Source organism: Halichoeres trimaculatus, unplaced genomic scaffold, assembly GCF_033239565.1.
Source record: "Halichoeres trimaculatus isolate MK-OKI-2021-1 unplaced genomic scaffold, fHalTri1.1 fHalTri1_scaffold_5, whole genome shotgun sequence".
Lineage (NCBI taxonomy): Eukaryota > Metazoa > Chordata > Actinopteri > Labriformes > Labridae > Halichoeres > Halichoeres trimaculatus.
This window is the reverse complement of record NW_027437183.1, coordinates 23,675,456-23,688,228: the sequence shown is the minus strand read 5'-3', so window position 1 is coordinate 23,688,228 and position 12,773 is coordinate 23,675,456. Positions and strand designations below refer to the sequence as shown.

General features: G+C 33.5%; 1 protein-coding gene across 1 annotated transcript in view; it reads left to right on the top strand.

Moving 5' to 3' along the window:
* The first annotated feature begins 7,559 nt into the window (after nucleotides 1-7,559).
* Nucleotides 7,560-12,773, top strand: part of mfsd3 (major facilitator superfamily domain containing 3) — a 29,964-nt gene continuing 24,750 nt past the window's right edge. Inside the window, exons 1-2 of the mRNA XM_074670400.1 lie at nucleotides 7,560-7,670; nucleotides 8,186-9,016. Of these exons, the coding sequence (XP_074526501.1) occupies nucleotides 8,317-9,016 (700 nt within the window). The 5' untranslated portion in view covers nucleotides 7,560-7,670; nucleotides 8,186-8,316. The remainder of the gene's footprint in view (nucleotides 7,671-8,185; nucleotides 9,017-12,773) is intronic.

The window sequence follows — 12,773 nt, the reverse complement described above, 5'->3', positions numbered from 1 at the left end:
CGATGTGAATTTTTTAAGCGGGCTATTCAGTCTTTTTTTTTTAGTTTTCTTCTGTCTTATATATATTTTTTCATTTATTAAAGGGTTATAGATTATTAAGGTTTATTTTGTTATATTTTATTATTGCTTTGATTCTGGCTCTATTTCTCTCTCTTTTTGATGGTGTCATTAAGTTGATTGTTACGTTTTTTTTAAGTTTGTTTGTATTTTGTGGATAATCTATTAAGAAATGTTTTGTTCTAAGTTATTTTAAGGGTCCTTGGCCTGAGCAGAGGGCACCTGCTAGATCCGCAGGTGGAGGGCACTATTGAATTTCGTCTGTTTTTTATTTTTTATTTTATTTGTTAATTTTTCCTGTTTTTTTTCCCAAAGTTTTATTAACTTGGTTGTATTTTCTTTGAGGTTTCTTTTATTTTCAAGTTTGCTTGTTAATCAAGGGTTTAGATTCATGTTGTTAAATTTTGCCAATGTTTTGATTTTTTTGTTCTTTTACATCTCTTTCATGATGGTGTCATGAAGTCCTTTTTACATTTAAAAATTTTTTTTTTTTTTTTTCATGATTGTAAAGTAAGAATTCTTTTGTTGTTTGTTATTTTTTGTAATCGTTTTGATATGTTTTTTTTTTTTTTTTACCCCTTTTTATTTTCTTTTTTCTACATATTTTTTAACGCTGGCTGTATAGTATTGTTTGTTTGTCTTATTTTTTTGTTCATTATTGAGAATTGTATTGTTAATAGTTCATTTATTGTTATTGTTTTTCTTTGTCTTTTTCCCCTCTACTCAATCTTTTTTTGAGCTGGAGTTGTGTTTTTTTTTTTTTTAATTTTCTTGTCTATTGTTTTGTTCATCACATTTAAGTTCTTTGTGTTACATTTTGTTATTGTATTGATTTAAAAAAAAAAATCTTTTTTTTTTTTTTATCTAGGCGGTTTTTGTTGGTTTTGACGATATTTTATGTTTTTTTTTTTCAACTTTTTTACTGTAAGTTAAGAATTTTGTTTGTTATTTGCTTCTTTGCCTGTTATTTTTTTTTGGAAAATTTATCTATTTTAGTTTTTGATTTTTTTTTTGTCTTTTCATGTCTTTTAGGTTGGTTAAAGAGTTTTTTTTTTTTTAGTATTCTTCATTTTGAGTTTTTACTAAAAAATTTGTAGTTAGACATTGTTTTGTTTTGTTATTAATCTGTTTCCGTCTTCTTTTCCTATTTTCATTTTCTGTAGTATCATTAAGTCTGTTGTTGTGTTTCATCTTTGATTTTTTTTTTATTTTTGTATTGTTAATTAAGAATTGTTTTGTTGTATGTAATTTTTTTGTTTTTGATTTAAATTTAGATTTTTTTTCCTCTCTTTTTCCATCATTTTTAGTTGGGTGTAGTTATTTTTCAAGTTTGCTGATTTTTTTAATGTTCATCAAGAATTTAGTTTCATTTTACATTTTGTCATTGTTTTGATTTTGCATTTTATTTCTCTTTAATGATGGTGTCATAATGTGATTACCTTTTTTCCAGGTTTGCTCATATTTTTTTTGATTGTTCATCAAGATTTTTGTAATTGTTTTTGATTTTGTTTTGTTTCATTTTTTCTGTTTTTTAAAAAAAAATCTTTTTATCTAAGTTTTTTATAGATGGTTGTAGTTGTTTTAAGTTTTCTTAGTTTTTTGATTGTTTGTTAAGAATTTAATTTTGTGACAGGATTTTTAAGAATTAAAATTTGGGACAGGTTTTCTTTTTTTCCTTCTTTTTTTTTTTAACTTTTTTTTTGACTTTTTTTATTTCTATTTCAATGTGTTTTCAAGTTGCTTATATAGTCTCCTTTGGTTTTTCTAACTTTTTGTTTGGTCATTGAGAATTGTTTTGTTGTTTGCTATTTTTTTTATTTTTAATTTATCCCCCCCCCCTTTTATCAATAATTTTTTTAAGTTAGTTGTATTTTTTTTAAAGTTTACTGACTTTTTAATTGTTTATCAAGGATTCAGTTTTATGTAACATATTGTCATTTTTTATTTTGGCAATTTTTTTATGTCTTGATGCAGTCATAAAGTAAGTTTTTTTTAACCTTTTTTGTTTTAGTTTGTTCTTTTTTTGGATTGTCTATCAAGAATTTTGTAATTGATCTGATTTTGTTTTGATTTTGTTTTGATTTTGTTTTGTTTTGTTTTGTTTTGTTGTTTTATTTTGCATTTTTTTATCACTATACTTTTTGGGGGAGGGTTGACTTTTGTTCTATAATTTTTTCGATTGTTAATTAAAATTGTATTGTTGTATGTGAATTTATCTAATTTACTTTCATTTTTTTTTCTCTTTCTCAATGTTTTTTTTAAGATGGGTGTAGTTATTTTAAGTTTCTTTAATTTTTTGGTTGCTAATTAAGAATTTAGTTTTGTGCAATTTTTTCTTTCTTTTTTTTAAACTTTTTTTTTCAATGTTTTTTTTTCTAGTTGGCTGTAAAGTCTCTTTTGGTTTTCTTATTTTTTTGTTTGGTTATTGAGAATAGTTTTATTTGCTTTTTTTGTTTTTTATTTTATTTTATTTCATTTTTCTTTTTGTCAATTTTTTAAGATGGTTGTAGTTTTTTTATAGTTTGCTGATTTTTCTTTTTTTTTTTTTTTTATCAAGGATTGAGTTTTATGTTACATTTTGTCACTCTTGATTTTGGCCTCGTTTTTTTTCTTGATGGCGTCATAGAGTTTGAGTTACATAATTTTTAAGTTTGTTCTTATTTTTGGTTTGTTAATCAAGAATTGTTTTGTTTAATGTTGTGTTTTTTTATTTATTTTATTTTATTTAAATTCATTTTTTTAAAACTTTTTTTTTGCTCTGTTTTAATTTTTATTACAAGCTGGCAATACAGTCTCTTTTGGATTTCTTATTTTTTGATTGGTGATCAAGGATTTTGTTGTGTTCTTTTCTAAGGATTTTTTTCATTTTCGTCCTCTTTTTTTCAAATGTTTTTTCAAGATAATTGTGGTTTCTTTTAGTTTTTAAATTTTCTGATTGTTTAACAAATATTTATTTTTTTTTTGATTGTTTTTTTTTTTTATTATTTTGATTTTAGTCTCTTTATCTCTTTCATGATGATTTTTTTAGTCGTTTTTTTCATTTTTGTTTAGTTTTCAAATTTTGGTATTGTTAAGTAAGTATTGTTTGTTTTTTGTGATTTTTTAAACTGTTTTTATTATGCTTGTTTTGTTGTTTCCCTTTTTTTTTTTACTGTTTTTCTTTTTTGTTGGTTATCATTTTTTTTTTAGTTTCCTAATTCTTTTATTGTTTATTAAGAATTATGAAGGTTTATAATGTAATATTTTATCAGTATTTTGATTCTGGCTCTATTTCTTCCTCTTTTTGATGCTGTCATTAAGTTAATTATTAGGTTTTGTTTTTTACCTTTGTTCTTTTTTTGGTTTGTTAACAAGGAATTGTTTCGTTCTATGCTAATTTTTGTTTTTGATTTTATTTGTTTTTTTCCCCTTTTTTCAAATGGTTTTTACATAAGTTGTAGTAGTAGTAGGTTTTTTTTCGTTTTTTTTTTTTATGAGCTGGCGAGTATATCAAGAATTTAGTTTCATGTTGTGACATTTTGTCATTGTTTTGATTTTGGATCTTTTATCTCTTTTGTGATGGTGTCATCAAGTTTTTTTTTTTTTTTTCGTTTTTTTTTCTCTTTTTATGATTGTAAAGTAAGAATGGTTGTGTGTTATTTTTTGAAATTGTTATAAAAATTATTTTATTTATTTATTTATTTTCAACATTTTTTTTTTCCTTTTTTGATTTTTTTTTAAGTTGCTTGTAGATTTTTTTTTTTTTTTTAAGTTTTCCTATTGTTTTGATTTTGGATCTTTTTATCTCTTTTATGACCGTGTCATTAAGTAGTTTTTTTTACAGGTATTTTTAAAAATTTATCTGTTTTGAATCTTTTTGATCTTTCTTCTCTTTAGTGATGGAAGGTTTTTTTTGTTGTTCAGTAAGAATGTTTTGTTGAATGCTATCTTTCCTGCTTTTTTTTTTTTTCAAATTTTTTCTCTCTTTTGAAGCCTCTTAAAGTTGGTTAACAAGTTTTTTTTGAGTTTTCTTTTTACTGTTCATTAAGACTTTTAAGTTTGATGTTGTTATACTTTGTAATTGTTTTGATTTTTGCTCCTTTTTTCCTCTTTTTGATGGTCTCATTAAGTGAGTTTTTCACTGTGTTTTATCTTTTTTTATTGTTAATTAAGAAGCCATTTTCACACAATTTTTTGATTTTGTTGTTTCATTCTTTTGATTACAATTTTTTAAATGATTTTTAAAGTCCGTCTTACAGTTTCTTTGACTTGTCTTATTTTTTAAGTTGCTCATTAAGAGTTTTTAAGTTTGATGTTTTTTTTCTGTTATTACTTTGATTTTGGCTCCCTTGTTTCATCTTTTTCTATAGTGTCATTAAGTTCATTTTTGTGTTTCTCTTTTCTAAGTTAGATTTTTTTTGTTGGAATTTGTTTTCTGTTAATGTTTTTACTTTGTTTTCTTTTTATACATTTATTTTCTCTTTTTTGATACTTTTCTAAAGTTGTTTACATAGTCTTTTTTAGTTTTCTTATTTCTTGATCATTAATTAAGAATTGTTAAGGTTCATGTTGTTATATTTAATTATTGTTTTGATTGTGGCTCTTTTTGATGGTGTCATTGATTTGGTTTTTACATTTTTCTTTTAAAATTGGTTCATATTTTTGGATTGTTCATATAGAATTGTCTTGTTGAATGTATTATTTTGGTTTTTGATTTAATGTGTTTTCCCCCTCTTATTCAATGTTTTTTTTAAGTTGGTTGTTGTTCTTTTTGGTTTTCCTATCTTTTTATTGTTCATTAAGAATCTAGTTTTACGTTGTTACATCTTGTCATTGTTTTAAATTTGGGATGTTTTTATCTCTTTCATGATGGTGTCATTATGTTGTTTTTTATGTGTTTTTTTTCATTTTTTCTAATTTTTCAATTGTTTAGTAAGAATTGTTTTGTTGTATTTTTTTCTTTATTTCCCTTTTTTCTGTCTTTTGATGTGTTTTCAATTTTTTTTTTTTTTTTTTTTTTTTAAAGAAGTGCTCTTTGGGAACTTACCTTTGCCTTGAAACTTACCTCTGTATGGGCTGAGATTTGTGCCACAAGAAACAAAATTGAATGAATTTGTATTCAAGGTACTTGAAAATTCATTAGTTCTTAAAGTCATAAATAAAAAAAATCAATTTTAGATAGCAAAATTCAGATTTAGTTTCACAATTAATTTCAGTTCACAACCATTACATTATCCCATAAAGAGAAACGGAGCACAGATGAACAGAAATCCTTTCAGATCTGCTTATGGTGGCTGGTGGGTGTCAGACAATTTGCAAAACCAACAACAGAAATGCAAAAGCAACAACACAAAAAAACCCACCACAACACAAAGGCGGACACCTCAGCACAAATGCAAACACCAAAAGTCAAATGCAAAAGCCACAACCCAATGGAAGTTAAGAGGACAGTTTTCCAAACAGACACACAAAAGTTGTGAAAGTAAGTTAATAACTGTTTTCTTTTTTAACTTCAGCTATGATAAATATAGCACTAATAATACAGTTATTTCATGACTGATTCATAAAGCTTAATATTAGATGACCAGTAAATATAGAAGTAGATGTTCTATGAAGGATCTCACCAGGTGAGACCCCTACGAAGCTATGCTTATCATAGATGAGGTTAAAAAAAAAGCTAATCAGCTACTTTCACAACTTTTCTGTCTGTTTAGATAACTCTTTGGACCTCTGTTGTGGCTGTACTTCCGTTGCGTTGTGTTGTGGCATTTTCATTTGTGTTAATGCTTTTGCATCAATGTTGTAGCTTTTGCAAACCGTCTGAAACCCACCGGCCACCCTTTCTGCTTCTAACATTAGTTAAATTCTGTTTTCTTTTGATGTATACTGTAGTCGTTTTCCTGTAAGAAGACTTCAGTAAGGGACTGTAAGGACTTAAACAGAATTTGGAAGCTGATGCGAAGAGGTTTTCTGTGAATCTTTAAGGAATAGAGTAGGCTCTCTGTTAAAGACAGAAACAGTCAGACAAGGATTGTTAAAATCTGGTCGAAAGTAAATGGTGCAAAACAGCAAGACTTAACTTGCCCAGTGCCATCTCCTTTAGTCTTATTTTTGTTCTTAACTTTTAACTCCTTGTGTTTTTTTACTGTTGTTATGCTGCTTTTATCACAACTCGTCTTTGTTTGAGTTTGTGTATCTGTCTTGTACAAGCTGCTGCACACAAATTGCCCCATGTTGGATAAATGAAGTCGTCTAAATCTGAATCTTAAGAGTTGAATTTTCAAGTACATTTACAATTTTAAAGAAAATAAATTCAATTTCAAACCATTAAGTTCATGCCTTTCAAATTCGACCTGATAATTAAAATTCAGTTTCTCAGTCCATACCTCTGCCTGGGAACTTGCCTCTGCATTGGCTCTCGTTGGGAACTTGAGTGACTAATATACCAACTGGGTAGTTTGTTCGAGTACACAGTAGAATCCTATTGAGTCGTCACAGTCAGTGAGCCTACGTCACAAGCGCTTATTCTGCTGCGTGATTTGAAATCAATTAATTTGAAATTTTTTTTACAGTCTATGTTTGAAATCGAAGTGGTTTTTTTTAACTATACTAATTATCACGTGAAGTGATTTAAATAAAGATTGCCTGTTTTGAAAAGCAAGACTACGCATGCGCAAGGGCACAGAGACGGTTAACGTGAGCTGTCAATAAAGTTTCAGCAGCCGAGCAGTTTCGCGTTTGTCATTCATTTTACTGAGGAGAATGTTGATTCATTGAACGTATGAAAACGCCACACTCATCGCGAGCTGATGTCTTTCACCTGTTGAGTTTATCTTGTTTGTGTATGTGGAAACAAATCAGTTCTCTACAGATGGGGACTCTGAACTTACCTAGAATAACGGAGGAGCAACAAGACAGCGATCAGTGACGCCTTCGGGAGTAGTCCAGTGGTGTTGGAGGCAGAGCTGAGCATCTCTCTGTCGACACAGAACTACAACCTGTTATGCCAGGAGTGGCAGATTCAGGAGTTCTGCATGTCTGTTTTATACAGTCTGTGGTCTGTAAGCACCCCGAACGACCTAGTACCCCAAAGGAAGCGGAACCTGTTGCTGTGTTTCTATTATTGTTGATTTACAATACTTGACAGGCGTAATCAGTCGAAGAGGAGCAATCCTGTATAGTAGGTCATCGATCCTGAATTGGAGCGTTTCTGCCTCAATGTTCATTCTCCGGAAAGCTTTCATCATAAACCAAGCTCACAACAGTGAAGCTGTTAAATACTCAAGAAAGTGTTGTGTCTTAGTAAGGCTCTTTTGCATTTTAAATCAATTATGTCATGCAGTCTTTTTGAATGAATTCTTCATTACATTTGCATCAAATATTATCTTAAGTAAGAGTATGAGGGTTTTAATGTAATAAGTCGAAAATTTCTGATTTATTTTCTCTTTAAAAAATGAAAAAAAAAAAAAAAAAAAAGTTTATCCGCAAGTAGCTGAAGAGAGCTTGGTTTGCTAGCTGCAGAAGGGGGATGCTGTCACGGAACCTGGCAACCTCATGGTTCACTCAGACTGACTACAAACAAGCGGAGCACCACCACCGGTTTGCTTGCACGGGGCTAATTAACCAACTTTTATGTCAGTATGCGACAGTATTTATCTCATAACCGATACTGTACTCAATTTAAGATGGTAACACAACCCTGAGTTATATTGTCATGCGTAAAGAATGTGTTTTAACGCTAACTGTTCATCAATAATAGCATGACAGCAGGCTAGCGAGCTAACGTCTTATCGTCAGTTCGATTGGCAACAAACTTAACTGTTTTCACTGTCAGCAGAATATCAGTGGTCCAAAGTCATGTTTGTGTTTGATGTATATTAATGATGAAACCACACTTGCTCATGTTAAAAATCTGCCACTTTTATGAGCATAAATCATTTGACTTTGAGACGCTAATGTTAGCCAGGTTAACGTTGCCTGTAACTGATCTGGGCGCAGAAAGCAGTAAAACAGCAGCAGCAGAACTACACCAACATCCTTTTAAGGCTGTGCGAAAGAGCTACACCAGTTTTGATTCGTCATGAATTTTATGTTGCGAGTTCAATTATTCAACGCAATTAGAACTGAACCTGCTTTCTTCTTGTTTCAGGTCGACCAGTTCATCTGGATCAGCAAGTCCATGTAAAGTGCTCCCCCATACCCAAAGCAGTGAACATGACCTGACCAATGGATCGCTGCAGTGTCTGCTCAGATAAAGAGGGTATACTTTGGAAGTAGATCATGAATGACAAACTGGTCTTCCTGGGCCTGCTGTACTTTGTCCAAGGCATCCCTTATGGTCTCCAGTCTTCCCTGCTTCCTGTCTACCTGCGTGGAGCTGGTCACTCCCTCACCCGCATTGGATTCACCAAGATCCTCTACTTTCCCTGGGTCCTCAAGGTGCTATGGGCCCCCTTGGTGGATCGTGTCAGCTCCAAACGCCGCTGGCTGGTGGGGACAGTTTCTGGGCTGGCACTGACATGCCTCACCAGTGCTGCCCTGGCCCCAGAAGCACATATCTGGGGGGTAGCAGGAACCCTGTTGGCCATGAACACCTTGGCCTCGGTCCAGGATATCGCTGTAGACGGGGCTGCAGTGGGGTTGCTAAAGGGTCGTGGTGAACTGGGGCTGGGAAACACAGCACAAGTCGTGGGGTATAAAGCTGGATCAGTGTTTGCAGGAGGCGGGCTGCTGGCCGTGATCGACGTGGCTGGATGGAGCTGGATGTTCATGCTGCTGACATTCGTGTATGCAGGTGTGGCTCTGTTTGTGTGGGGGGCCCCTGTATTAGATGATGAGGCTGTGAGGGGCCAGCAGGCAGACGGCAGCAGGAGAGCAGGGCAGGGTGCAGAAGCTATGAGGCCATGGCGGGTGTGGAGGAAGCTACTGGCTGTGCCTGGCACCCCTTGGACAGTCCTTTATGTGCTGACATACAAATTAGGTAGGTTACAATGACAAGCATGTGTTTCTGTTTTAATCTGTTTATTTATACATTTTACAAGTTCTGGAGACAACAGTTTATTTATGCTACTTACTTATTTTTTTTATCCATGCTTAGTAGTAATATTCATATTATGTCTAAACATGTCCAGATGAAAGTCTGTTTGTAACAACTGCATGTTACTTTTGTAATATCATTTTCCTCTCCCTAAACAACTTTTCCATTTTTTTAAAGAGACGTCACATAAAGTAGTTGATGTCAATCACATCGTCTAGCTATTAAAATGTTCTTATAGCATTGAGTTCAAGGAACCAGAGTGAAACGAGAAAACTTTGATATGAAATTCTTAAATTATAAATTTTTATTAAATAGTTTGAAAGCTTCAGTTATGTGTGGGCGCTGGATGGGTTAATTTTCCTTGCTGGATGGAGACCTGGATTAACTAGTCATACAGCAACCTCAGACTAGCCACCAGCTCCCTGAGATCAGTTGGTGCAGATTTAGTTGTAAAGCAATGTCTGCTTTTCAGGTTGATTTTGGAATCAACTGGTTTTCTTTAAACCAAGAATTGAAGCTCATATGTTATCGTTTTTCAATCATTGCTCTTCATATTGTGATCACACTGTCAAACACCTTGCTAAACATTGCATATTTTTTTAATAACAGGCTTCTAAGAGGCCATAAAGTGTAGTATGAAATTATGTTTGAGTTCTTTTCTTATTTATATACCTTATGCCCCTATTGTGGTGATTGAGCAGGTGACAAAAAGCAGAAAGAAACACATACAAAGTGGCCCATACAGGCAGAAAGGCACAGGACAGGGAAAAATTGCACAAAAAGCATGTGAAATAACCAGCTATTTTACCTTCAGAGGTTTGAACAACCAATCCCTCTTTTAGTCATCTTGAAAGGGAAAACTACATGAAGCTGTTAAAACTCATGAATTTGTCTCCTATGTCTCACTGTGAACTTACGTTCCTTACTTCCTGCAGCACTCTGAGCTCACCACTAGATGTCTCTATTGCTTTGTTGCTGTGTCCATAAGGGGTGAAGGAGCCCATCGAAAAAGTTTGGGAGCTGAACATTGTCAGACAGTTTGTTGTCTCTCAGCAGATCCTGTTTTGACTCCGTCAAACTGTCTCTGCTGAGATGAAGCATTTGTTTTAATGCCACTGGAACAAAAGTATGAACCTCGGGCACTGGAGCAAGGATAAAATATGAGTTTAGATGAGTTCGTTCAGACTTTTGGGTGTGAAGTGTTCGTTCCAATAAGAAGCACACATTTTTCAAGTACTTATGGATTTGTCAGGCTGCTGTGTGTGTGGGAGAGAGAGTTTGATATGACCAGAGTTTGGTGTTTGGTAGCAGAAGGGGATTATGTAAGGATTAGAGTGTCTTTGTGTCTGTTGCATTTAGGAACTGAAATGGAAGATGGCGCATCATGTCGTGTGTTTATGTCTGTTCGTGTATGTGGGTGGTGGGAATATAATTGTCTCCTCCCATTTGCATAGTGTATGTCTTTGGATGTATATGCCTTTGTCTTTAGATTGTGTGTGTGTGTGTGTGTGTGTTTGAGAGAGTGTTGAGGTTGGCTTTGTAATCGGATGAGCCCCAGCCGACGACACTACTAGACAAAATATGAGGGCTGGCTGGACCCCCTAATCTGTCTAGGGAACAACCCCCCCAACACTCTCCCTGTCGCCTTCACACACTCACTCACACACACACACACACACACGCTCGCTCTCACACACACACATACTGATGGGCATGATTGGAGCAAGATTTAGTCAAATTGTTCCCCCTGTGTTTTATTCATTATCAGCCTTGTCACTTGTTATTATTTCCCTACAAAGCAAAGTAAATGTTTCACCTTTGCGGGAAAAATGATTGTGTAATAACTCTGGAGTAGGCCTGGATGTGCTGGCATAATTGCCAATGTGAGACAGCATTGTTTTTGTTCAAGGGGTGTGCGGGTATGTTTGTGCGCGACCGGTGATCTGCCTGTCTGAAAAACCCCCCTGCCTCACACACACACACACATTCGCTCAAACACACACATACAAACACATACCCCTGTCTTGGTCTATCCCTAATGAACTCTGAGTTTGCGCTGCGTCCAACACAGTAGCCAATCGTTGGGACTCTACTGTGACCCCTGTGACAGAGTCCACAGGCGGATGACGGGAGGACTGTCTGGGTAGACTCAGCAAGGCCGGATGGAGGGCAGGAGGGGGAGAAGAAGAACATTGGGGAGAAAAAGGGGCATGATGGATGGAAATCTCTCTCTTGTTTTACTGTGTCTGATGCTTTTCAAAATGACCCTTTAACATGTGTAGCTGCTGTAACACTTTGCCTAGAAATAAATGCAAAATGTTATGAGCTCCACTTTGACACAGCAGTGAACATAGTTATTCTGCTGTTCTTTTTTCCTCATGTTTGTCATGAAGCACTCTCATATGATGGTTTGAGGCAGATATCTGAAGTGTGTGTGAAGCAAACATCAGAACAGTTTCCTTATCATAAGAATGATGAGAATGAAAAGAAGTGGACCTGGGTGGTTGCTTTCTGGGAACTGACCAAGTGGATGAAGGAATGGATGGATAAACAAGAAAAAAAGATCTGTCTGCATTCAACGAAATTTTTTTCAGTTTAAAAAATTCTGTTAGCTTTTCTGGAAGTTTTTCTGGAAAAAAATCTACTCCTCTTATTGTTTGAGCACCTGTAAGGAACCTTCTGTTTGTGTTGATTTGAGCGTCCTGATCTTGACCTGTATATATGTAGAGAGACTCAACCTGTGGTGTATTAACAGTCAAACATATTACTCACTGAAGATATTTACAGTAAAGTTGTAAAAAGGATGTTTATTAAGCATTCTGCAAGTCATCTGGTCTGACACCTATCCCCTCACAATGGTTTCACGCTTTTAAAGCGACGGTATAGAAAAGTGGTAGTCTTGTTGCCATTGCTCTCGTTTGCTTTTGTGGCTCATAAAAAGCATCACAGCAACCTTACTGGTACAAATATAGAGCTACCCTGTTTTTTAGAGACAGACTTTAGGAAGAAAAGAAAACATTTGGAAGTAGTGAAAAAGCAACGTACAGACTGTCTTGAAGTCTAATTTTCACATTTGATTTGAGTAAAATGTTATCATTTGTGTAATTGAAATTTTAAAAAATGAAATAACCTGTAGCTGATGGGCAAATCTTTGATAGATTTTTCTGTAACATACTCAGATTTCAAAATAATGTTTGGGCCTCCCGTCTCTGGATCTTACACTCTCCCTCTGACTGTTTGACAGCAGTTTGTTGTCTTTGTGGCACTGATAACTGTTTTTTTAAGCATTATAACCTTGCATTAGTTTTTGGTGAACTTGTTTTGCTTTTTTCACTGTGAGTGTTACTCTTGCTTTACAGATAAGTAACGCTGTGTAATGTCACCCAAAAAAAAAAAAAAAACAAGCTCACATTTTCAGGTATAATTTTGAGGAAAAACAAAACTCTTATATTTGGTAATTTAGATTTTTTTTTCTGTCATTACAGTTCTTCTCAGAGGCTTAAATAACAGATGTTTTACACATTTCAACTTTAAACTTCCTTTGAGTTTTTTTTTTTCAGCCAAGTTCCCCCTGACCAGCTTTCACTGTATCTGTAAAACCCTTCATGAGGTGTATTGATTTCCTGTAGCTGTTTCAACCACAAATGAAACCAAAAAGTAGGAAAGAATTTTGATTAAAAAAATATTTTGAGAAAAGTTT